This window comes from Manis pentadactyla, chromosome 14 (genome assembly GCF_030020395.1).
Source record: "Manis pentadactyla isolate mManPen7 chromosome 14, mManPen7.hap1, whole genome shotgun sequence".
NCBI lineage: Eukaryota > Metazoa > Chordata > Mammalia > Pholidota > Manidae > Manis > Manis pentadactyla.
In genome coordinates this window covers 66,580,085-66,607,583 of record NC_080032.1, presented here as the reverse complement: position 1 = coordinate 66,607,583, position 27,499 = coordinate 66,580,085, and the positions used below count along the sequence as shown (strand labels likewise).

The following is a 27,499-nucleotide window of genomic DNA, read 5'->3' as shown; positions in this document are numbered from 1 at the left end:
GTTTATACAGAGGATCAAAGCCTAATTTGGCTACCCCGAAAATGAACTAAGATACAATATGAAAAAGAACTTCCAACATCAGCACTCTCGGGAAGACTCATGACAGAAGATGATCAGCAAAAAAAAAATTCCAACAAAGATCCATGCACTGCTACAGGTGTAGATGCACTCATCCCACCAGTTCCTGGACTTACCATGGGAATGAGGAAGGAGATATCTAAGCTGGCCTGTGCATACAGTAAAACAAAAAATTTGTCTGGATCTATACTGTTGAAACTCAACCAAGAATTAGGAGAAGTGCAAATTGTAGCACTCCAAAATCTTACAACCACAGACTATTTATCATTAAAAGAGCATATGGGATATGAACAGTCCCCAGGAATGGGTTGTTCTAGTTTATCTGAATTCTCTCAGACTGTTCAAGTTAAGTCGGACAATATCCACCATATCATAGATAAGTTTTCACAAATGCCTAAGGTGCCTAACTGGTTTTCTTGGTTTCACTGGAGATGGCTGGTAATTACAGGTATGCTTTGGTTAGGTAACTATATTCCTATTATGTTAATGTGTGTGCACAATTTAATTAGTAGTTTAAAACCTATCCATGCTGAAGTTATTCTACAAGAAGATATGTCAAAGAAATAATCAATCTTCCCAGGTTTTCTTCTGCCTGCTACTTCTATAGCTTTTCTTCTTCCTACCTAATCACAACCTTTAAATAGAACTCGTGCCACATGTCGAATTTACCGAGTATCATAATTCTTCCAAGTGGTAAAGACACCTCAAGACAAATGCTGGGCATAGAAGCCACAGGGCATAAATATGCAAAGAAGTAAAAAGCTAACCTTTTCAAACAATAAGGCTTCTCTCTCACTTAACAAATTAACATTTCCCTGTATGGCCCCGGAAGATGACTGGTTAGCCAGAGACGGGTAAGATTCCTCAAGGGAGGAACAACCTAAGACAGGCACAGTCGCAGGGGGCCATGTGGTGGGAAAATGGGGAGCAGCAGAGGTGAGGCTTAGAACCTCCCCCCTCATGTTCTGAGAGAAATCTTCTGCATACGTGGATGTTTATTGCCCTCGTCTAGCTCGGATTAACACATAGTCTACAGGCACACACCTGACCATCTACATTTGCTCTCTTACAACACTAAACTCTGTTTTCTACCTTTATCTCGTATCTACCTACCACTTCAGCATTTTATTAAAAATAATAATAATAGAGAAATGTGGTATCCACATATAAATCAAGTTTAAAAATCAAATGAATATTCATATTTGAACTGACTGTGTATAGTTCATAATGCATGAACAAAACTGAAAGCTTCTGTGATGACTGCCCTTGCACTGCTCACCATGTAACTTATTCACTATGTAAGAATTTGTACTCCATGTAAGAATTTGTTCGTTATGCATCAGAAGATTGGAGACTGACGAAAATTAGGCTTGGGGTGGATTAATGATTGTGCATTGAGTATTGACCCCCCTATACAGAAATTTATTGTGGTTAACAACTATTTGATCAATAAATATGAGAGATGCCCTCAGAAAATATATACATATATATATATATATATAAACACACTTCCAATTGTAAAATAAATAAGTAACCGGGATGTAATGTATAGCATAAGGAATATAGTCAAAATATTGTAACAACTTGGTATGGTGATAGCTGGTACCTAGAATTATCATGTATATAAATGTTGAATCACTGTGTTGTACACCTGAAACTAATGTAATGTAATACTGTTGTCAATTACCCTTCAATAAAAAAAAAAAAAAAGAAAAAAAAATAATGAGAGAAAACCAATAAACTGTATAACAAAAATCAAACTCTATATACAAAACACACTGAAGACTATGTTTTTTAAAAAAGCTTAAAGTTTTTAAAATTGTCTTTAAAAGCTGAATAGATTGTTCATTATTTCTGGATTCCCTCAGAGAGCCACTATCAAATGTCTTTGCTTCCAAATGGAGAAAGTATCTTATGGTTCTTCCTTTTTCCTGTTCCCATTAGTCAAAAACTTATCCTCTAGGGAGTTACTGTGTTAGGTATCTCCAGAGAAACAGAACCAATAGAATGTATATATAGAGAGAAAGAGATTTCTTCTAAGAAATTGGCTCACATAGCTGATAAATCCAAACTCTGTGTGTGCAGGCCCGCAGACTAGAGATCCAGGGAAGAGCGAGCTTTGCAGTTCAGATCCAAAAGCTGTTAGGATGAAACTCAAATGTCATCTAAAAAAACATCCTTATAATTTGAACAACACATCAGATCAAATGGAATTCACAGATATATACAGAACATTCCATCCAAAAACAGAATACCCATTCTTCCTTTGGATCCAGGAATAGTGGGAGGACTGAGAAGCTCCAGGCTGAGGCTTCAAGTGGTCACAGACTTGTGCAAGCCCACAAAGAATAGCTCAAGGAGAAGGCAGCTAGGCAGAGCTCACTATACACCATCTTGATTTTTACCTGGCATATGCATAGGTGAGAACACGAACTGTTCATTATAAAACAATAACTACTACAAACCTTCAACTTTATACTCAAGATTATATACCTAAAAATAAAATGAAAATATTAAAATATAAGCAAAGCAGTTTTACTAGGAAAAAATTTTTAAAAGTAGATAAGAATAACTGGAGATAGCAATTGGTCAGTCATTTCACAATGTGTGTCTGAAGATCAGTTAGGGCTTCGCCTCCTCAGCTGGGCATGTGTGTCTAGTTTGGAACAAATCCACTTCCTCTCTGTGTAGCGCCTCGCACTACTGGCACCTTTGTCATTCAGATAGGCATGCTCCCCTCCTCCTCTGATCGGAAAACTGCAATGAAAGAAGCAGAATCAATCAGTTGACCACTGGGCATTTCTTCAAGAGCAGAGGGAGTAAAGATGAAAAAATAAGGAAACATTACTTTGGCCTCTGAGTATAAGATGAATTATACATATCATCTCTTTAATATTAAAAATTACCTTGTGAGGTAAGTATTATTATCTCTTTTTATAGAAGAAAACAGTCTGCATTCCCCAATTTCCTATAACAAGTAAAACTGGGATTCATACCTAGATTGATGAAACTACAGGGTCTAGGCTATTTCCACCTTCATTTTAGGAAAGGAGTGGAGAAAGCTGCTGAGTTACAGGTAGTTTTGTTGTTGGTCACAGGCCCTCGTTTTTTCTTGGCTTATGTTATCAATCACTAACTATCCAATAGTCTTTTCATCACCTGGAGATACAGCAAAGCAGCTATAGGGACAGTGAACCAATATGCATAGTGTTCTTTCAACTACATCCAAAGCCTTGCTTGGCTGGTGGGAGAGGTCAGACATCTGTTTTTTCTCCATAGTTTCAGCAATATTCCACTTCCTTAAATAACCGAAAACTTCAGAGCTTTATCTAAGTCCTTTGTTTTACCATATCTTCCTATTTCCCTACTTGATATAGTACTGAAACTACAGTGCTGTTCAGCTGTGTTGAAATGGCCTGACACAGACATTTGGGTGGGCATTTAGATAAGTTTTTCCTGTTAGCTGGTTGAAATTGCTATAGTCTGATAGAATTTGCTAATTGTGAGATATGCTAGGCCTTAATAATATAATATTTTCCACATAAACACTTGAATTTCCAATATTTTCAACAACTGTATAGTTGTCAATGTGCTTGATCCTTAAAACACTTTGAGAATTAGTATATTATTATTTCAGTATTGTAAAGGAAGAAATAGAGATTAATCCTAAATATCAACTATCCACAGTGTGATGAGCACTGCAAGTACAAGAGTTCTAAAATTCACCATCTGTCCAAGGTGAAAAAGCTAATGGGAAGACTGTTTTTCAAAACTACCTGTAGCTCAATGCCATTTTGACTAAATAATATTTTTCCAGTGTTGACTACTTTGTCATCATAAAGCAGTATTTCAGAACCTCCTCATCTCCTCAGACAAGCAAACATTTAGTGAAATTGTCTGAACCCAAGTCTTCCAGCATTATCCAAAATCTTTTCAGTACCATAAAGATCCTCTAAGTATGCAATCAAGATTAAATTCAAAAATGCCAAACTTTGCCTGTCCTGAACATTATAACTGTAATCTTAAAAATAATAGGCATTATTACCATCACTCATAAACCCTCTGTAAATTACTGAAGACTGATGCAATGGTAGTTTTATATAGTAATTTAACATGTATTTTTTTTTTCCTCTTTTTTTTTTTTTTTATTGAAGGGTAGTTGACACACAGTATTACATGAGTTTCAGGTGTACAACACAGTGATTCAACATTTATATACATGATAATTCTAGGTACCAGCTATCACCATACCAAGTTGTTACAATATTTTGACTATATTCCTTATGCTATACATTACATCCCAGTTACTTATTTATTTTACAATTGGAAGTGTGTTTATATATATATATATATATATATATTTTGTGAGGGCATCTCTCATATTTATTGATCAAATAGTTGTTAACAACAATAAAATTCTGTATAGGGGGGTCAATACTCAATGATGCACAATCATTAATCCACCCCAAGCCTAATTTTCGTCAGTCTCCAATCTTCTGATGCATAATGAACAAGTTCTTACATTAACATGTATTTTTATATTTTAAAGTTTAAAAAGAACAATAGAGCAAATACAATTAATTTAGTTGTAGAAATAACAAACTTATAGATGGTGTACGGTTTCCTCAAAGTGAGAGTTGCTAAATGTCATGGCTTTGGATTGATTGAAGGAGCTTGCAAAACCTTCACAACATACAAATTGGCACTTTCTTCATTTATGACTAATCTTAGATTAAATTTTTAGAGCACATGCATGGAGAACACATTTAAAGTAAATTCATTTATAAATTCAAATTAAATTCAAATATAAATATTGCTGACATAATTTTCATAACTTACAATTCAGTCCATTCAGTGCCATTTATCCATTTCCATGTTTGGCCTTGTTCTCTGCTCAGCCCAATCCAGTGGTCTGAGGGACCTTTATACCTCAATAGGAAATGCTTTCAGAAAACACAGAAATGGTAGTCAAAGAACTGTCATTGCCTGGCCTCTCCTAGAATACATATTGCTTGTATCCTGTATTCTTAATTGCTCTTAAAATTTCCTTCTTTTTAATTTTCTATTGTTTAATAATACATGGAGAGTAGGTATGCTGTAGACCATGCATACATAGGGAGGATGAAAACTGAAATTGCTGATAACTTGTTTGCTTTTATGTCAGCATGGTACCCCTTTATATTACTATTCCATAATTTATCTATTCTGCTGTTGTTTGATGCTAAGGTTACTTCAAGTTTGAAATTATTATGAATGCTATTATGACATTCTTGGCACCTGTCCTGGAATGGAATTATTAGGCCACAGTGAATGCCTATTGCCAACTTTACCAAATCACACCAAACTCTTTTCTAATGTTATTGTGCCAAATTATACTCACAGCAGCAGTGAAGCCCACTTTCCTTTGCTACACATTCCTGTCAACACTTAGAGTGGCTTTTTATGATTATAGGTATTAATTTTAATATTTTATATGTATAATTTTCCTTTATGATTAATGGATTTAGAGCCTTCTTAGGGAAATCTTTACAGTTTTGAAGTTTTAAAACTGACATTTATTTTTGCTTTTCTTTTTTCAGTTCCCTAAGGTATGCAGTGTTTTTATTGAATTTAGATATTTTTTTAAAGCTGTAAATTTCCCTCTTAGTACTGCCTCTACTGCATAGCTTAACTTTTGACACGTTGTGTTTTCATTTCATTTGTCTTAAGGTATTTTCTAATTTCCCTTGTGATTTCCTTTTCCATCATCAGATGTTTAAGAGTGGGTTGTTTGATTTCCCCATTATTTGTGGTTTTTCCAGTTTTCCTTCTGTTAATGATTTCTAGTGTGATTCCATTGTGATTACAGAATAAACTTTGTATGATTTTAATCTTTTCAAATTTATGAACTTCTTTTATGGCCACCATATGGTCTATCCTGGAGAATGTTCACATGCACTTGAGAAGAATGTGTATTCTGCAGTTGTTGGGTGGAGTGTTCTGCATATGTCTGTTAGGCCTAATGGGTTTATAATGGGTTTATAGTGTTATTCAAGACCTCTCCTTATTGTTCCTCTGTCTGGTTATTCTACCCATTATTGAAAGTGGAGTTTTGAAGCCTCCAACTGTTATTGTAGAACTGTTTCTCATTTCAGTTCTGTTAGTTTTTCCTTTGTATGTTTTGGGACTGTGTTATTAGACACATAAATGTTTATAATTATTATATCTTTTTGCTAACCAAAACTCTCATCAGTATGTAATGTCCTTCTTTGTCCCTTGGAAACTTTTTTGCTTTAGTCTATTCTGTCTAACGAGAATAGAGTCACCCAGTTCTATTTGCAAGGAATATCTTCTTCCATCCTTTTACTTTCACCTTCTTTGTGTCCTTATATCTAACATGAGTCTCTTGTAGAGCATATAGATGGATCTTATTTTCTCTTGTTTTTAATAAATCTGCCAGTCTCTGCCTTTTAATAGGATAGTGCCTTTTAATATGCAGTGTAACTTCTGATGAGGAAGGACTTACACCTGCCATTTATCTGTTGTCCACATGTCTTATATGTTGTTTATTTTTCAATTCCTCTATTACTGCATTATATTGTATTTGATTTTTTTTGCAATGTACCATTTTGATTTCCTTCTTTTCTGTACTTCTTTTAGTAATTTTATTAGTGGTTACCTTGGGGATTGCAATTAACATATTAAATTGATAACAACCTCGTTTATAAGGTGAACTTGGTTTCAATAATGTACAGAAATTTTGCCCCACATATCTCCAACTCACTCTCTTTATATTATTGTCATAGATTGCATATGTATATGTTGTTTGCCCAGATTTATAATTATTGCCTTATGAATTTACCTGTTAAATTGTATGTGAGAAGGAGAACCACAAACTGTAACAAAAGTACAGTAATTCTGGATTTTATATTTGTGTGGTTACCTTTATGACTGTTCCTTATTCCTTTGGCTCTGTGTCACGGTCTAATATACTTTAATTCCAGCCTTTATCATTGCTTGTAGGATAGGTCTAGTGGTAAGAAACTCTCTCAGTTGTTTATCTAGAAATGTCTTAATTTCTCTTCCATTTTGAAAGATAGTTTTGCTATATACTGAATTCTTGATTGATGATTTTTTTTCTTTCAGAACTTTATGCCATTCCACTGCATTCTCACTTCCATGGTGTCTCAAAATTAATCAGCAGTTAATCTTGTTCAGGATCCCATGTATATGACTAGTTGCTTCTCTTGCTACTTTCAAACCTCTCTCTTTGGGTTTCAACACCATAATTTGTCTCAAAGTGGTTCTCTTTTAGCTTATCTTGCTTGGAGTTTGTTGAGCCTCTTAAGACCTGTATATTCCTGTCTTTCCTTAAATTTGAGTTTTCAGCCATTATTTCATTTTTTTTTTCCTACTCCTTTCTCTTCCTTCTGAGATTTCTATAATGCAAATGTTGGTCTGCTTGGTGACATATTACAGTCCCTTCAGGATCTGTTTATTTTCATTCTTTTTCCTTTCTGTTCCTCAAACTGGACATTTTCAGTTGCCCTATATTCAAGTTTGCTGATCCTTTCTTCTTCCTCTTCACATATGCTGCTGACCTCTGTAATAAGTTTTTCATTTCAGTTATTGTACTTTTCAGCTCCAGAATTTCTATTTTATCCTTTTAATAGTTCCTACCTCTTTGCAGATACTCTTATTTTATTCGTCATTTTCCTGGTTTCTTTTAGTTTTTTTGTCTGTTACTTCTTTAAGCTACTTGAACATATTTACAAGGAAGATTTAATATCTTTGACTAATATTTCCAATGTCTGAGCTCCCTCGGGAATGCTTTCTGTATAACCCTGTGAATGGGCTATCCCTTCCTTTGTGTGTCCTGCAATTTCTCATTGAGAGGTAGATGTTACGAGTATTTTGTTGTAGCAACTTTGGAAACCTAATTCTGCTCTTTGGGGACTGTTATATTTTGATTATTGAGGTTTGGAGCCATCTGGTTGTGACTTTTACAAACTATTTTTGTAAGATGTGTATTCCCTATTGTGTATGGTCACCAAAATCTCTGTTTTGTTATCTTTATGGCCAGCCAATTACCTGCCAAAGTTTTTCTCATGTGCCCAACTCCCAAGGGGGAAACATAATTACTGTTTCTTTAAATCCTCTGGAAACCACTTCAGTTGGTGGGGATTGAAAACAGTGGTGGACTGCCTTTGTGCTTGTCCCTTAGCAGTGAAAAGCAGCAATCAGAAATAGCAGCATATAACCCCAAAATTTGGAAAACAAGGTTCTCATTGCCCACCCTGGCCCCACAAGCTATATGAGGACCATGGACAGCAGTCCCTGTGGCTCTCTGCTATGAAGGTAGCCCAGACTGAGTGAGAATGCTGAAATTCACTGAGATTAACTGAAATTCACCAGCCTCTTCATTAAACTCTCCCTTAGATGCTGGAGGACTACAGAGTTTCAAATTAGTTACTTTACAGAATTTCTGTCATTTTAATAGTTGTTTAGGTGAGGTACAGATTCCAGAAGCTTCCTATTCCACCGTCTTTCCTGACATCAATCCTGCTTGATTTATTTTGAAGCAATGTTATTAACTTTGTACAAGTGTAACATGTTCCCATCTTTAATTTTCTAATCCATACTTACATAGTTCTTGCTCATAAATCAAAGAAGGAACTTGCTTACTCTCTGGCCATCTTCTAGCTATGAGTGTTAAAGTAACTATACATGGCCCCTTGCACAATATAGCACCTACTGGTTTCCTCTCTGCTTATGCTGAAAAATCAGTCATCTAGTTAGGTGTCTAAACCTGTATCTTAGACACTCTTGCATAGAATGACAGAGTGCCTTGGTTGGACCAATTTTTTATTTGAGCCAGAACTATTTTCTTACCAGTTCCTGGAGAGTTTCAACCTGAACAAGATCAGCACCTTGTGAGACACAGAATTTTTGACTGAATGTCCAGTTTTTGGTGTCATCAGAAAAGTAGAAACACTTTCTTTGGAAACCAATCCAGCTCTCTGGGCATGCAGCTTCAGGGCATTCTGATTGCTTTTGATGGAATTTAACTCTAGTTACTGAAAATAAAAACAATTTGCTTTTATATTTTCCTATATATATTACCCAATGCTTTTGAATATATTTTGCAGTAGTCTTATGAAATACTAAAATTTTATCCTTATTTTTATCTTTATTTTTCAAATGAGAAAAATGATGCTGAAAATCATTGCATAGATCACACAGCAAATGGCAAAGCTGAGATTCCAACTAAAGCCTTTGTTAGTGGATGAGTTGAAGGAGTTAATAATGCCTTAAATTCTGGGTCTTGTACCTGTCTGCCTGAATTTCAACAATGTTACCTTTCTTTAAAATACCAGCTACATCAATAGCAACATTTGATGGGCCTTAGAGAACAGATAGTTCTGCAAGAACTCCAGATACCTTAAGTAAATAAAATGAGGCACAGGGTACAGAAATCTGTGAGTAGTTACTTGAGATGAAATGGTCAGACACATGTCTCCATAATCCTATGAGGATGAAAGAAGTTTTACCCTGACCCTCCTTCTATTGTGATAAAATTCCCATAAAACCAGGAGAGAGGCACTCTTCAAGTAGGATTGACAGCAAGGAACCTGCCTCTAGATGGTCTCTACTGAGCTGCTGGTTGCTGTCAGTTCCTTCTGTGGCCATCCTCTGTCAGCTCAACAGCTCTGAAAGTTTCTGTAGCAAATCATGAAGTTGTGTACACATAGTATAATTTCTATGATATGATTTGCCTGAGATTTGCGTCTTATGAGACCAGCTCCTGGCCATGGATAATCACTGATACATCCTGAATGTTTAATCTTGTAACACCAGTGAAATAATGTGTCCTAAGGCACTCACTAAAAACCAGACACCAAACTACACCTATAAGAGGAGGTATATAGTAATTTCAGGGACCAGACCTGTTTTTTTCCAAATTGATGCAGACCCATTGTGCTTTCACTTTTAAAGAGTTTAAAGAGGAGGGACAGATTAGAGGATGACCACAGACGTTGGCTCCTCATCAGGGATCTTTTTCTGTTAAAGGGTTAGTTGAAAGGAAGAAAAACAGAATGGGTAATGAAGGAAAGCAGTCACAAGCATCAGTTAAGTTCTTATGATTATTTCAAGAAATGAAGGCTGTAGATTTAAAATGTGTTTCAAAAATAGTTTATTGATTAATATTGAGGTATTTAAGTCTCCTACCTTTTTTTTTGTATCATTAATGTACAATTACATGAGTAACATTATGGTTACTAGATACCCCCCATTATGAAGTCCCCACCACATACCCCATTACAGTCACAATCCATCAGCATAGTAAGATGCTATAGAATCACTCACTACTTGTCTTCTCTGTGTTATACTGCCTTCCCCATGCCCCCCACTACATTATGTCTGCTCATCATAATGCCCCTTTTCTTCCCCTTATCCTTCCCTTCCCACCCATCCTCCCCAGTCCCTTTCCCTTGGGTAACTGTTAGTCCATTCTTGGGTTCTGTGAGTCTGCTGCTGTTTTGTTCCTTCAGTTTTTTCTTTGTTCTTATACTCCACAGATGAATGAAAGCATTTGGTACTTGTCTTTTTCTGCCTGGCTTATTTCACTGAGCATAATACCCTCTAGCTCCATCCACGTTGTTGCAAATGGTAGGATTTGTTTTCTTCTTATGGCTGAATAATATTCCCTTGTGTATATGTACTACATCTTCTTTATCCTTTTTCTTTTATTAAGTAAGTACTGTTGATTTAAATCTCTATAACCTGTATTTTTGCTTCATCAGTATGTAACATTTATGGCTACAGAATGGCAAGAATAGATCATTCTCTGTAGAATTATAAAAATATTAAAAGAGAAATGAAGATCACCTAGAACATGGACTATTTCAAACATTGCTGAGTCTAAGATTTATAAGCAGCATTAGAAGGACCTGTTAGAATACTGCCTCTGGATTTAATAATGGGGGTGGATTTTGTATTACTACTCAGGTTGAGTGGGGTTTAGAGGAATGTTCTTGTAGTTTTCTCTGTCAAACTTGGTTTACATTAGATACAGTATAAGCATGTTTTGAGCTATACTTTCAGAATCAAGTTTCCTCCAGGATATGCAATCCAAGAAAGAATCTGTTGTGTTTCCTCTCTCTCTCTGTCCCTACCTTTGACCTACTAGACACGAGGCTGCTGCACATACCAGGTGGCAAACATGTTGACTCAGCCCAAACAGGTGTTCCCTCTCCATGTTTGTTTTGTGAAGTTCAAGTTTAGGTAGAGAAAGTGATGAGTAATCACTCTACTCAGGGTTTCTGTCCAGAAGTGGATCTGAGCAAATAGCACACAGAGAAATCTTTAAATCGAGGGTGACCTTTAAGGGTTAAATATCACCTCTTCTATCTTTTCTTTACCTATAATCTTATAACATTTCCATTAAAGAAAATAATGATGATGGCCATTATTTTTATCACTTACAGTAATAAAAGTAGCGGCAAACAATTTTGAAGGCTTTATTTTTATTAGGCATGATTCAGTCTTGTGGATCTAATCAGATTGCTTAATCCTAATAACATTTGAATACACCAGATTTACAGTTATTTATTCCATCACCTTAGCTATTGAGCTAAGGATAAATTCTGTACTTCTTGTCCACTAGCAGTTTTTTGCAACCCAGATACTTAAAAGCAGACTTTGCAACTGAACGACTATGTAATTTCTTAGTGACACCAGAGGGCAGTTACAGATTTCAAAACTTAGGATATGACTGAATAAGGGCAAAAGTCACAGGCAAAGGTAGGAACTATCAGGAGTTGTTTTACATGACATATCATGCTGAGTGGTTTTTACCACAGGTCCCCAAATAAGTTTTCAGTTAAAATAATATGAGAAAGTAAAAATTAAGAGTGTAGTCTACATAGGACTGGAAAATCAGTCCCTCAGACATCAGCTGTAATGTTCTTACAGAATATACAAAAGAAAACCAAAGCAGAAAATAACAAAAATTGTCTTTTAAACCTATTATTACATGCCAGGCACTGGCCTATGTATTTTATTTATATTATTTATCCTGATAACAACCCTATAAAGTGGATTTTATGCCCATTTTACAGATGAAAAAACTAGGACTAGGATTCCAAGTAATTTTCCCAAAGTTCCATGGCTCAGACTTGAAGATTTGGAACTTGAATCCCAATAGTTTGATGGTGAAATGTGTATGCACCTAACCACTGCTCCAGGCCCCCTCCAACTTTTAGGAGGTAAAGCCTCTCACCAGAATTTTAGTGAATGATGTGGATAGAGAAATTGGCAAGTTGGAAAATGAAGCACAGATACTTAAAATTATATTCAAAAGGATAAAATATTAGAAACTTTTTCAATCAGTGATTGTTATTGAACATTTATCCTGTATCAAGTACTGGGCTAGGGACTAAGGATACAGGAAAAAAAAGTATTCCCTCAAGTTCCTCAAAGTAAACATGAAAAGCATACACATAAATAAATGCTTACACCATCAGGAACAAGTGCTATGAGAACTCAGAGCATCCAACCAATATTAATTAATACATTCCTGAAAAATAGAAGTGTGAAAATACATTTGTTTTAAAAGGGAGTAAATTCTAGTGGATCCAAAATAACTGGGTCATAATCTTGTCTTGCCATGTATGAAGTGTATGACTTTAGGGCAATTTATTCAACCATTTCTGATTTTCATCAAATTTTATTACATTATGGGTTCATATGATTTTAGGAAATTTTGGCTTTTTTAGCAGTATGCTCATAACTTCAGTATTGTCTTTTAACTAAAAGCAATTTGAGTTTTCTGACAAATTATAATATTCACTATATACTTAGTATGCTCCAAACATTGACCAAGTTCAATCATATACAAATGCATTTAATCATTATAACAATACCGAGTAAACTCAAGCAATGAAAGATTATCAGAGTTGTGCAAGATTAAAAAGCTACACAAACAAAAGAGAATTCACATCCAAGCATTCTAAATCAGTCTACCCTCAACTCTGCTCTTAAACTCTCTACTGTCCTCAACCTGTAATCTGGCCAGCAGCTCGGTGACCTAAGAGGAATTTAATAAAAGGTGAACAAGCATGTATGGAGGATGAGACAGGACATAAAAAACATAGGAAGACAAGAGCATATATTTCAACTGGCTTTCTGTACTTGAATTAAATCATGGATTTTGTTTTGAATTACCCAAGGGAATAGTTCTCTGTATCACTCTGCTATTATCAAGGTTTATCAAGGAGTGTGACCTAGTGTGAACTATCACTGTGTCCTGGGGTATGTAAGTTTGCCTAGGCAAACACATCTTTTCTTGAAAAAATTATATATTACATCTTCAAAGTGGTAGGAAAGTTTTGTGGTATTTTTATCTACCCATGAGATGCTCTCTAATGCATATAGCAGCAGTTTTGATGTAAAGAAAGCAGGGGGTGGGGGGTGCAGACCAGTTCCCTGTTCCCTCTCTCAGAATGCAGGGAGCAGAGCAGACCTTTGTGTAATGTTTTCACGTCTCGGCGCTGCCACAAGGACTGGTGTCTGTTTTGCCAACTTGGATGTGAGACAGCAAGGCAGCAGCCACTGGGAGCGGGAAGTGCAGGAGACTAGGGCCCGCAAATGACTGAAGCGAGAGATTTGAGGTGGAGAGAGAGCATAAACCCTCTGTGGTCCTAAGGAGAAGCCAGAACTGTCTGGGAAATTATGGCATCCAAAAGCAGTTCCACTTATGGAAGAATTTGGAAAACCCCATACAGGCCCAGGAAAGACACAAAATCAGAAAAACCTGAGACAAGCAACCCAATTGAAAAAGTCATTTCTCCCAAGGAGATAACCAGATGGCCACATAGTACATGAAAGATGCTCAGCCTCACTAGTTAGGGAATTGCAAATGAAAACCACCATGAGATACAACTTTGTCCCCACTGGGTGGCAACTATACAAACAAAAAAAGGAAAATAAAGTTGACAAGGATGTGGAGAAATTGGCACCCTTGTGTGTCTCTGGTGGGAATGTAAAATGATGGAACAGTTTAGCAGCTGTTAAACATGGAATTACAGTATGATCCAGTCGTTCCCTTTCTATGTATACACCACAAGAAGGGAAAGAGACTCAGATGTATGTACTACACCATTGTTCACAGCATTATTCACAATATTGCCCAGTAAACACAAATGTTCATCAACAGATGAATAGATACATCATATGTAGATATAATAGAATATTTTTCTGCCTTAAAAAGGAATGAAAATATATACTATGAGATGGAGGAACCTTGAAGATGTTGTGCTAAATGAAATAAGCCAAACATAAAAGGACAAACATTGTATAATTCCTCTCAAAGGAACCCTAGAAAAGGTATATTTGTAAAGATATAAAGTAGAAAAATGGTTTCCAGGGCTGAGTCCAGGGGGAGAATGGGAATTTATTGTTTAATGGGTACAGAGTGTCTGCTGGGATGATGAAAAAAGTTCTGGAACTGATGGTGCTTATGGTTGGACATACATTGTGAATGTATTTAATGTCACAGTACTGCATATAAAAATGCTTGAATGGTAACTTTATGTTATGTATATTTTACCACAATTCAAAAAATACCCCCCCCCAAAAAAAGGATCTAAAACATAGAAGAATATATACACTATAGTAGATTCTGGGTAATTTTTAACTTCTTTTTTCCTCCCTTTCCATAATAATCTAGTAGAACCTGGACAGATTCACACTTCCCAGACTCCTTTTCATTTATGTGTGCCTTTATTACTAAGTTTCCACAAATGATATCTGAGTGGAAGGGATGTATGCTATGTTCTGTTTCAGAGCTTAGAAGATGGAGCATCTCTCCTCTATGCCTCTCTTCCTTTCTTTCAGGAAACCCTGACTGGATGGTGACATTCTCCAGAAGCCAATGATATCCTGGAGAATGATGGAAAATAGCAGTCCCATGGCTTCATCCTGTCATTCCAGGACCATTGAGAGGTCAAAAATATCTGTTTTGTAAGCCATCATGCTTTTTGTGGTCCCTCTTTTTTTTTTTTTTTCTCTGAAGCTCTGATTTCTTTTTTTATTTCTTTCTTTTTTTTTTGAGAGGGCATCTCTCATATTTATTGATCAAATGGTTGTTAACAACAATAAAATTCTGTATAGGGGACTCAATGCTCAATGCACAATCATTAATCCACCCCAAGCCTAATTCTCATCAGTCTCCAATCTTCTGAAGCATAACGAACAAGTTCTTACATGGTGAACAAATTCTCACATAGTGAATAAGTTCTTACATGGTGAACAGTGCAAGGGCAGTCATCACAGAAACTTTCGGTTTTGATCACGCATTATGAACTATAAACAATCAGGTCAAATATGAATATTTGTTTGATTTTTATACTTGATTTATATGTGAATCCCACATTTCTCCCTTGAGGCATGAATTCTATTTAAGAGTTGTAATTAGGAAGGAAGAAGAAAAGCTATAGAAGTAGCAGATGTAAGAAAACATGGGAAGATTGATCATTTCTTTGACATATCTTCTTGTGGAGTAACTTAAGCATGTATAAGTTTTAAACTACTAATTAAATTGCGCACACACATTAACATAATAGGAATACAGTTACATAACCAAAGCAGACCTATAATTACTAGCCATCTCCAGTGAAACCAAGAAAACCAGTTAGGCATCCTAGGCATTTGTGAAAATTTATCTATGATATGATGGATATTGTCCAACTGAACTTGAACAGTCTGAGAGAAATCAGACAAATTAAAACAACCCATTCCTGGGAACTGTTCACATCCCATATGTTCTTTTTTTTTTTTTTTTGAAGTTAAGTTTTTATTTGTGTATTTCACTGTAGTGCTGTGACAACAAAGGACCTCTGTGTACCAGAGCATACATACATCAATGGTAAGGTGTAACTTTTCATTACACCACTGCTAGAATATTTAGCTTTTTGTAGGACACATAAGCATGTAAGATGGCCACACCAAATAATTTTGTTTTCCTTAATCTTAATTTTTATCAGTAATACTTTATCAACCTCACTGTTAATAGAACTGTAAAGTATCTGGGTGATGGGATATGGGGGCGGAGCAGGAATCATTCAATTGTGTTATACTGTAATAGTTGCTAGAGTACTCTCACACACACCAGTAAGGAACTGTCATCATAATTAAGGGCTAGTTACTGTTGTTAGTTGCACAATGATAAAGTTCTTTTGAAAATATTGGTTAGCCCACTTATATGAAAAATGTCCTTTCCACTTATGCAGAAGAAAAAAATATTCAGAAAGTTATTTTTGGCCTTGCTATGTCAAAAAGTCAACTGTACAAAGATCTACGTGTCAAACCTAAAATTATAATTTTAAAAGTCTATTAAAAACAAAAATGTCATGCATTTTTATTATCAATAATGCAGAAGCTTTAAAACTGTTGCAAGACCATATAGTATATATTAGCTTTTATACTGCTAATGCACAACTAACAGCAAACTTGATTAGATTACCAGAAATCTTTCTTAATTACACCTTTATATTCACACTAGAGAGACAAATGCCACAAGATCTGCAGAAACATTCAGTTCTGAGCACTTAAATGGCAGGATAACTTTTTGTGTTGTAATCCATCACATATAGAATAACAAAACAAAAGGAAAAAAATTCTGCAGTTTCACGTTACAAAAAACGTACTGCTGTAAAATATTAAGAAGGGGTAAAGGATATGATCTGTAACACAAAATAACTAGTGTCAAAGAACAAACAAACCCTCTAAATAAAAACATCAAAATACACATAGCAACTGAAGCACAAATACTGCATTAAATACAGTAAAGATTTAATAAGACTAGTTAATAAAAGACACAAAAATAGGGAGAGCTAGGGCAACCAGTAATAAAACCAAAATAAAGGAGAAAAAACCTGAACCACAGTTTTTCCCCTAGTTGGAGCACAGGTTTTTGTGGGGCAAACATGGGGGTGTGTGTCTTTCCATTCATATACCTAACACTGTACATTAAGATTTTAATGTCACAGAAAAACTTGGTTCTTTCATGAAATTCATAAATTTTCTGAAGTAGACATTTTTATGAATGAAAAACAGCCAACAAATGGGGCACCTGTTGTTTAACACTGCAGATTTACAGAAACTTTTTAAAAGTTATCATAATCTTTTTTGTCTTTTTTCCCCTCAGCTTCAAATCCATCAACTCCATCGCTATCCCTTCTTCGTTTCCTATTGTTGTGGATGTTAAAACGTTGGCTCATTTGGGGTAATGGATCCATGCCTAGAACTTTGTGTATCTGGCGGAATGCAAGGAGTCTCAAAGCAAACTGTGCACTGGATGTGATGTCTTCACGCTGCTGGTCAGTCATTGTTGCCAAGGTATCAAAGGGATCTTTCTCACAAGGATCCAGAAGTCCAGGACTACCTTTAAGGATAATCCCTGAAGAAATGCACTCAAAAACTCTTCTTAGTGCATCACCAGGGCTCTGAGGACTAGAGGCACTACTGATTGCTTTCTCTACTAGTAATTCCATAGCCCAGCTTGGAAAATCAGACCAAGTTGGAACTCGCTGACAGATGTCCCAGAGAATACGTATGATAATCACACAGGACTGCAGACCATTAGCTCTAGCCTGGAACCACTTAGCGTGGCGTAGAGCAGCCAGAGCGTCAAGGCATTTTTGCCTGTCCAAGACGTCCGGTGGGTCTTTCACCATACCTGAGGTTACATCTCCTTCCCTCATGTTCTCTTCTCGAATAATTGGAGATGTCAGGGTGATAGTGACTTGCATTTTGGGTTCCACACATGAATTCAAAATTATTGCCACTTCAGACACAGCACATTTTATGTCATACTTCTCAGGACTTATAACAGCAAGCTGTTTGGGTAGGTTTTCTGCAATACGGCTTAATAATGTCTTTGAAGGTTTCTCTGAGCACAGAAAAACAAGGTTGACATTTCTATCTCCTTGGAGAAGTAATCCTTTTGCCAAAACTCCCACTCGCAAAACTCCCTTTAAAGCTCTGTCTTTACCTCCCTCTTTCTTATCATCTCCCTCTTTGTTCTTGCTCTTCTCATGTTCAGACAAACTGTCTGAAACAAGTTTTAAAGCACGTTCAGTGATAGAAACAATTTTCTGAACTGCCTGTAATTCCTCTTCAGTTGGATAAATGGTCGCATGTTTTGTCATCACATAACAGTCATCAGATGAGTCAGGGCGACGTAAAGGTGCAGGCCCCTGTGGCTGAGGAGGCATGCCTGTGTGGACTCCCAGAAGGCCTAATGGGCCTGGGGGACCATGTGGATAGCCTCCATCAGGCATTCGGTGGCGATCATCCCAATGATACTGTTCTTCCTCCATTTGTCTCCAGTACATGTCCTCTTCATAACGTCTCATTTCCATTCTCCAGCGTTCTTCTTCTTCTCGTCTTCGCCAATACTCCTCTTTCTGCATTTGCTTCCTCATTTTCTCTTCTTGAATCTTTCTTGCTCGAATACTAGGCTTTACTTCTACTTGCAAATCTGGATTTACTTTTTTTTTTATATTGAAGTCTGTGTCTTCGCCCTTTTAAGTGCATCTCCTTAGCATTGGGATCATTAAAACTGCACTCGCATAATTTACAATGGAACCGAATTACTTTTCCTTCATCATTTCGTACCTCCTCCACATAATCATGGCCCACTGGCTGCACGTCACTCTGCAACGCAGCAAGAGATGCAGGTGTAACTGGGTCTGACACTGTGTCTGGCTTTACTTCTGGTATCTGAACAGAAGTGACAGGAGTGCTTTTAACACATTCAGCTCCTTTTAAGTCTTCTGTTTTATTTCCTGTTGATTGCAGCTTATTACCACCAACAAAGTTTATTTTGGGTGTAGAGGTTTTCTTGGCAGCCATATTTGTAGGAACTGCTGCTACTTTAGTGTTGGATGTGCTATTTAGAGACGAGTTTCCTGTAGTTGTAAGACCTTTCACTGAAGAAGTTGCAATTGATGAAGTATTCACAGTACAATTGCTCGATGCAATGCTTGAAGGAGAGGCTGTTGGTTTTGAAGTAGACACAGCTGTTGAAGAAGTAGCTTGGCTGACAACATTTGGTTCTGTTGAAGGAATGGGTTTACCAAGTTTCGTGTGTAATTTAACCACTTTCTGATGCTTAGCACCACGAATGTGGGCAGCATATGCATCTGCTCCTGTGCAGGACACATCACAGAGCTCACAGCGCAGCTGGTTCTGAGTCCCACGGGCAGAGCTGTTGCTGCTGCTGGTATTTTGTGAGGCTTTCAATGCAGCTTCTTTTTTTTATGTTTTTGTCCTTCTAAATGTTCTTTATAAGTCTGTGGTCCAGCACAGCTGATCTTACAAACATCACAATAGTGAATCCGGGGCGGTTTGGGAGGCTGTTTTGGCTTCAGCTGTTTATTCTGGAATGGCGCCTTTTTAGTGAAGGTGGTCCCTGTCCAGGCGGGGGTGGCAGCAGTGGCGGCGGCAGCAGCAGTAGGAGGAGGCGGCCGAGTACACCGCTGCCTCATAACCTGAATAAGACGTGCCAGAGTAAGTAACTGCTGTGGTACTATAAGTAGCACTCTGGGTATAGGATGGCACCACAGTTGCTGCAGCTGCTACTGGCTGAACGGTGGAAGATACAGGATAAATGGAGAAAGTAGTGGCAGCCGGACTTGGTGTGGCTGGTTTTATGGCTGTTACTTGTCGAGTTTGCTGGGCTTGTGTATACTGAGCTGCACCTTGACTATAACCTGCTTTGGGAGCGGTCTGATAGTAGGTTTCAGCAACAGAAGGCTGAGGCTGGGCAGCGGCAGCTACAGCAGCAGCAGTTGCTGTGGGCTGCTGGTAGTACTGCTTACTATCATAAGCTACAGCAGGAGCTGTGGATCTTACATATGAGTACGAGTCCTGGTAGTTTTGTGTAGTAGCTGGAGGTGGTGGTGGTGGTGCTTCTTGTTGCCTCTGGGTATAACCATAGTCAGTATCTGTATGTGCAGTAGGGTAGCCTCCATAAGCAGCAGCTGTTGCAGCAGCTGCCACAGCTACTGGAGCAGGCCTGGCAACTGCAACTGTGGCGGCTGCTGGTGCATAGGCAGCAGTAACTGTGTGTGCAGCTACTGGAGCCTGATGGACAGTATAGCTAGCAACTGTAGTTGGATGAGAGTAGGCTACACCAGAAGCTGGCTGCTGGCTATACTGGGCTGCAGCCGCCGCCACCGCCGCCCCGCTGTGGGTGAATCCAAAGTAGTTGCCGGTCGCCATTTTGGCATCTTCCCCCAGCTGGCTGGGCACTGCGGCAGGCACGGAGAGTCGGGTCCCATGGTGGGAGGGGACGCGCGGAGGGGCAGAGACGCCGAGGGAGGGAAAGGGAGAGAGAGAGGCCTGTGAGAAGCCGTCCACACCGGGCCGGGGCCACAGCCGCGCCGCCTCCCCTCCCGCCTCACACTCCTTCACTCACTCGCATGCCTCCATATGTTCTTTTAACAGTAGATAGTCTGTAGTTGTAAGATTTTGGAGCGTTACAACTTGCACTTCTCCTAATTCTTGGTTGAGTTCCAACAGTATAGATCCAGTCAAATCTGTTGTTTTACTGTATGCACAGGCCAGCTTAGATATCTCCTTCTTCATTCCCATGGCAAGTCCAGGAACCGGTGGGATGAATGCAGCTACAACTGTAGCAGCGCCTGGATCTTTGCTGAGGTTTTTTGATGATCATCTTCTGGTATGACTCTTCTAGAGAGTGCTGATGTTGGAAGTTCTTTTTCATATTGTATCTTAGTTCATTCTCTGGGTAGCCCAATTAGGCTTTGATCCTCTGTATAAACACAAACAGACCCTTTGCCCAAACTTTGATATGCCCTTTATACCATTGTGTAGAACTCATTGGAGGTCATGTGGTCCTTCTTTTTAATATCATCTCAGCCTATATCCTAATTAATATATTGACTAAAAATTACATGCTGAATTCTCAACCAATATTCAAGCATAAACACAATTTCATAAATTGTACGCATAGACTTCTACACCTCTATTTAGACATGCCCTCCATTAGCACCAATGCACGATGTTTTAGAAGTAATTTCAGTTGAAAATGTAATTTCAATTATGGTGTACACCTGAAGCTAACATACTGGTATATGTCAATTCAAGCTCAGCTGAACAAGGAAAGGAAAAGCAGAGATGCTATGAGGCCATCCAAGAGACAGACCACACCTACCGTGGAGAGCTTGGGAAGGATCCATGAGAAAGTGACATTTAAAGTGAGACAGGAGGAATTAGCCAGACCTCAAAATTTGGTAGGAGGCTGAAGGAGGATTTAAAAAAGAAAAACTAAGAGACTTTTGGCTTTTTATAAACACTATAACTATATATCCTTAATATAAAGAAATTTTTTTAAGAAGAAAATAATTTCCGTTAGTAAATTTTATATATATGTGTATAAATTTTATATATATGTACATACATAATGTATACACACATAATAAAAAGCCTGGCAATAATGTAAATAAAGCATAATATGACTAAGAGGTTCTACCTGCTGCAGACTGCTCATTCCATTAAACTTGGCAATAATGTGACACTTATCTTACACAATTAAAGTTTTATATCCCCTTGATAAAGTTATTGGAGTTAAACTCAATTGGTGAAGTAAAAAAAATTTTTTATTAGGATCTGTGAAGAACAGAACAATTACTGAGTAATTTTCTCTTTTTTTGGATAGTGGAACTGTCTAGAAGAACAAAGATTAAGAGTTCACTTACCTGCCAGAGCAGTAAACACTATACATAGTATTACTGTCACACACATGAAGCAGACCAAGACTGACCGTAGGATTGTTCCACTAGAATGCTTTCTTGAAGAAAGATAACCTGGAAAATTATTGAAAAGCATGTTTTCTTTTTACATTAAATACAGATATCAGACTTCAGAAGCATTAACCATCAAAATGTTACTTCCACTTAATTTCTTGCCTTTTCACTAGAGGGAGCAATTATCCTGTCACTGCATGAATTTAAGATTTTTTTTGTCTCTAGAATTTAGTTGTTCATAGAAGTTAAAATTGGTCTTGAACACACAATCCATGAAGCAGCCTTGCACCCCTCCCAAAAAATAAATACAAACCTCCAAATCCAGCTATCAATTTACTAGAAATATTATTAGAATCATGTCAATTTAACTGCAAGAACGAAATCAACAAAATCCTGTCTGCTGGAAATTTTACATGATAAATTATCCTGATTCTTAAAAAACAAATGTAAAGGAAATTTTAAAAAGTGAACAGGTGGAATCTATTGATTAAAAGGAACTTAAAAGGCGTTTTTTTTTTAAAGGCAAAATTAAAATGAGAAGATGATTATAAAAGTCAAATTAGGGGGCGGAGCCAACATGGCAGCGTGAGTAGGACAGTGGGAATCTCCTCCCAAAAACATATATACTTTTGAAAATACAACAAACACAACTAGCCCTAAAAGAGAGAACAGCAGACGCAGGACAGTGGCCAGACTGCAGCTACACCAGCGAGAACCCAGCGACTGGTGAAAGGGGGTAAGATACAAGGCCCGGCCCGGCGGGACCCGAGCGCCCGTCCCCCCAGCTCCCGGCGGGAGAAGAATAGGCAGAGCGGGAGGGAGACGGAGCCCAGGACTGCCGAACACCCGGCGCCAGCCATCCGGGCCGGAGCGCAGACACAGCGCGTGCCCAGGGGGCCCTGGATGCTAGGGAAACAGGGAGTAAGACCTCTGAGCGGGTGCTGAAGCTGATGCCCCTGTGACAAAGAAAAGCGGGGGCTTTTTGAAAGTCTTAAAGGGACAGGGACTTAACAGCTTGACGGAAACAACCCAGGTCACAGTACAGCAGCTGGAAATTACAGGTAAAACCGGATGCACTAACTCCCTGGGCAACAGCTCTGAGACCCCTCACGGAGGCAAACAGTCAAGCAGCCCCCCCATCCATTACCCCACCGGGTGCTGCGAAAGCAGAGAAGCAGCCTGAGACAAATTCCGCCCACAGAAAGGGAAATTTCTCCCTTCTGGCCAGGCAAGACACAAAGACCCACTCTACACACAATTACCCAACACAAGCCACTAGGGGTCGCAGTTGTCCCAGTAAAGAAAGGCCAGTAGCAAGTGAAAATTTTGGCCCTCCCAGCTGACAGTCAATAGCACCTGTCAACATGAAAAGGCAAAAAAATATGATCCAGACAAGACTAACCCAGACAGCTTTGGCATCTGCTACATCTTCCCCTGAGAAGGAATCTGGGGAGATAGATTTAGCCAGTCTTCCTGAAAAAGAATTCAAAACAAAAGTCATAAACATGCTGATGGACTTGCAGAGAAATATGCAAGAACTAAGGAAGGAGAATTCAGAAATAAAACAAGCTCTGGAAGGACTTCAAAACAGAATGGACGAGATGCAAGAGACCATTAATGGACTAGAAAACAGAGAACAGGAACGCAGAGAAGCTGATGCAGAGAGAGATAAAAGGATCTCCAGGGATGAAAGAATTTTAAGAGAGCTGAGTGACCAATCGAAAAGGAACAATATAAGAATCATAGGTATTCCAGAAGAAGTAGAGAGAGAAAAGGGGATAGAAAATGTCTTTGAAGAAATAATTGCTGAAAATTTCCCCAAACTAGGGGAAGAAATGGCCTCTCAGACCACAGAGGTACACAGAACTCCCATGACAAGGGATCCAAGGAGGGCAACACCAAGACACATAATAATTAAAATGGCAAAGATCAAAGACAAGGACAAAGTATTACAGGCAGCCAGAGAGAAAAAAAAGGTTACCTACAAAGGAAAACCCATCAGGCTATCATCAGACTTCTCAACAGAAACCCTACAGGCCAGAAGAGAATGGCATGATATACTTAATGCAATGAAACAGAAGGGCCTCGAACCAAGACTACTGTATCCAGCACGAATATCATTTAAATTTGAAGGAGGGATTAAATAATTCCCAGACAAGCAAAAGTTGAGGGAATTTGCCTCCCACAAACCACCTCTACAGGGCATCCTACAGGGACTGCTCTAGATGGGAGCACTCCTAAAAAGAGCACACAACAAAACACCCAACATATGAAGAAGGGAGGAGGAGGAATAAGAAGGGAGAGAAATAAAGAATCATCAGACTGTGTTTATAATAGCTCAACAAGCGAGTTAAGTTAGACAGTAAGATAGTAAAGAAGCTAACCCTAAATCTTTGGTAACCACAAACTTAAAGCCTGCAATGGCAATAAATTCACACCTTTCAATAATCACCCAAAATGTAAATGGACTGAATGCACCAACCAAAAGACACAGAGTAATAGAATGGATAAAAAGCAAGATCCATCCATATGCTGCTTACAAGAGACTCACCTCAAACCCAAAGATGTGCACAGACTTAAAGTCAAGGGATGGAGAAAGATATTTCAAGCAAACAACAGAGAGAAGAAAGCAGGTGTTGCAATTCTGGTATCAGACAAAACAGACTTCAAAATAAAGAAAGTAACAAAAGACAAAGAAGGACATTACATAATGATAAAGGGCTCAGTCCATCAAGAGGATATAACCATTATAAATATATATGCACCCAATACAGGAGAACCAACATACCTGAAACAAATATTAATAGAACTAAAGAAGGAAATAGAATGCAATGCATTCATTCTAGGAGACTTCAACACACCACTCACTGCAAAGGACAGATCCACCAGACAGAAAATAAGTAAGGACACAGAGGCACTGAACAACACACTAGAACAGATGGACCTAATAGACATCTACAGAACTCTACATCCAAAAGCAACAGGATATACATTCTTCTCAAGTGCACATGGAACATTCTCCAGAATAGACCACATACTAGGACACAAAAAGAGCCTCAGTAAATTCCAAAAGATTGAAATCCTACCAACCAACTTTTCACACCACAAAGGCATTAAACTAGAAATAAACTGTTCAAAGAAAGCAAAAAGGCTCACAAACACATGGAGGCTAAACAACACGCTCCTAAATAATCAATGGATCAATGACCAAATCAAAATGGAGATCCAGCAATATATGGAAACAAATGACAACAACAACACTAAGCCCCAACTTCTGTGGGACCCAGCAAAAGCAGTCTTAAGAGGAAAGTATATAGCAATCCAAGCATATTTAAAAAAGGAAGAGCAATCCCAAATGAACGGTCTAATGTCACAGCTATCGAAATTGGAAAAAGAAGAACAAATGAGGCCTAAGGTCAGCAGAAGGAGGGACATAATAAAGATCAGAGAAGAAATAAATAAAATTGAGAAGAATAAAACAATAGCAAAAATCAATGAAACCAAGAGCTGGTTCTTCGAGAAAATAAACTAAATAGATAAGCCTCTCGCCAGACTTATTAAGAGGAAAAGAGAGTCAACACAAACCAACAGTATCAGAAATGAGAAAGGAAAAATCACGACGGACCCCACAGAAATACAAAGAATTATTAGAGACTACTATGGAAACTTATATGCTAACAAGCTGGGAAACCTAGGAGAAATGAACAGCTTCCTAGAAAAATACAACCTTCCAAGACTGACCCAAAAAGAAACAGAAAATCTAAACAGACCAATTACCAGCAACGAAATTGAAGCGGTAATCAAAAAACTACCAAAGAACAAAACCCCCGGGCCAGATGGATTTACCTCGGAATTTTATAAGACATACAGGGAAGACATAATACCCATTCTCCTTAAAGTTTTCCAAGAAATAGAAGAGGAGGGGATACTCCCAAACTCATTCTATGAAGCTAACATCACCCTAATACCAAAACCAGGCAAAGACACCACCAAAAAAGAAAACTACAGACCAATATCCCTGATGAACGTAGACGCAAAAATACTCAACAAAATTTTAGCAAACCGAATTCAGAAATGCATCAAAACCATCATACACCATGACCAAGTGGGATTCATCCCAGGGATGCAAGGATGGCACAACATTTGAAAGTCCATCAACATCATCCACCACATCAAGAAAAAGGAAGGAAAAAAACCACATGATCATCTCCATAGATGCTGAAAAAGCATTTGACAAAGTTCAACATCCATTCATGATAAAAACTCTCAGCAAAATGGGAATAGAGGGCAAGTACCTCAACATAATAAAGGCCATCTATGAAAAACCCACAGCCAACATTATATTGAATAGCGAGAAGCTGAAAGCATTTCCGCTGAGATCAGGAACTAGACAGGGATGCCCACTCTCCCCACTGCTATTTAACATTGTACTAGATGTCCTAGCCACGGCAATCAGACAAAACAAAAAAATACAAGGAATCCAGATTGGCAAAGAAGAAGTCAAACTGTCACTATTTGCAGATGACATGATACTGTACATAAAAAACCCTAAAGACTCCACCCCAGAATTACTAGAACTGATATCGGAATACAGCAAAGCTGCAGGATACAAAATCAACACACAGAAATCTGTGGCTTTCCTATATACCAACAATGAACCAACAGAAAGAGAAATCAGGAAAACAACTCCATTCACAATTGCATCAAAAAAAATAAAATACCTAGGAATAAACCTAACCAAAGAAGTGAAAGACTTATATTCTGAAAACTACAAGTCACTCTTAAAAGAAATTAAAGGGGACACTAACAGATGGAAACGCATCCCATGCTCATGGCTAGGAAGAATTAATATCGTCAAAATGGCCATCCTGCCCAAAGCAATATACAGATTTGATGCAATCCCTATGAAACTACCAGCAACATTCTTCAATGAACTGGAACAAACAATTCAAAAATTCATATGGAAGCACCAAAGACCCCGAATAGCCAAAGCAATCCTGAGAAAGAAGAATAAAGTAGGGGGGATCTCACTCCCCAACTTCAAGCTCTAATATAAAGCCATAGTAATCAAGACAATTTGGTACTGGCACAAGAACAGAGCCACAGACTAATGGAACAGACTAGACAATCCAGACATTAACCCAGACATATATGGTCAATTAATATTTGATAAAGGAGCCATGGACATACAATGGCGAAATGACAGTCTCTTCAACAGATGGTGCTGGCAAAACTGGACAGCTACATGTAGGAGAATGAAACTGGACCATCGTCTAACCCCATATACAAAAGTAAACTCAAAATGGATCAAAGACCTGAATGTAAGTCATGAAAAAATTAAACTCTTGGAAGAAAACATAGGTACAAACCTCTTAGACATAAACATGAGTGACCTCTTCTTGAACATATCTCCCCGGGCAAGGAAAACAACAGCAAAAATGAATAAGTGGGACTATATTAAGCTGAAAAGCTTCTGTACAGCAAAAGACACCATCAATAGAACAAAAAGGAACCGTACAGTATGGGAGAATATATTTGAAAATGACACATCCGATAAAGGCTTGACGTCCAGAATATATAAAGAGCTCACACGCCTCAACAAACAA

The 27,499-nt window shown here is 38.0% G+C and overlaps 2 protein-coding genes across 3 annotated transcripts in view; both read right to left on the bottom strand.

Moving 5' to 3' along the window:
• Positions 1–2,597: 2,597 nt before the first annotated feature.
• Positions 2,598–27,499, bottom strand: part of LOC118924787 (C-type lectin domain family 2 member D-like) — a 41,491-nt gene continuing 16,589 nt past the window's right edge. Inside the window, exons 2-5 of one of the 2 annotated variants that reach the window (XM_057492499.1) lie at positions 21,846–21,953; positions 8,950–9,134; positions 4,918–5,021; positions 2,598–2,835 (exon numbers count right to left, since the gene is read on the bottom strand). In XM_057492499.1, the coding sequence (XP_057348482.1) occupies positions 2,697–2,835; positions 4,918–5,021; positions 8,950–9,134; positions 21,846–21,953 (536 nt within the window). In that variant the 3' untranslated portion in view covers positions 2,598–2,696. The remainder of the gene's footprint in view (positions 2,836–4,917; positions 5,022–8,949; positions 9,135–21,845; positions 21,954–27,499) is intronic. The other variant, XM_036909893.2, reaches the window with a different exon arrangement.
• Positions 15,883–20,370, bottom strand: LOC130680868 (zinc finger RNA-binding protein-like). The gene is given in 4 exon segments (XM_057492498.1): positions 15,883–18,620; positions 18,622–19,382; positions 19,385–19,575; positions 19,577–20,370. Coding segments are annotated over 4 exon segments (3,117 nt in total). The 5' UTR covers positions 20,347–20,370; the 3' UTR covers positions 15,883–17,225.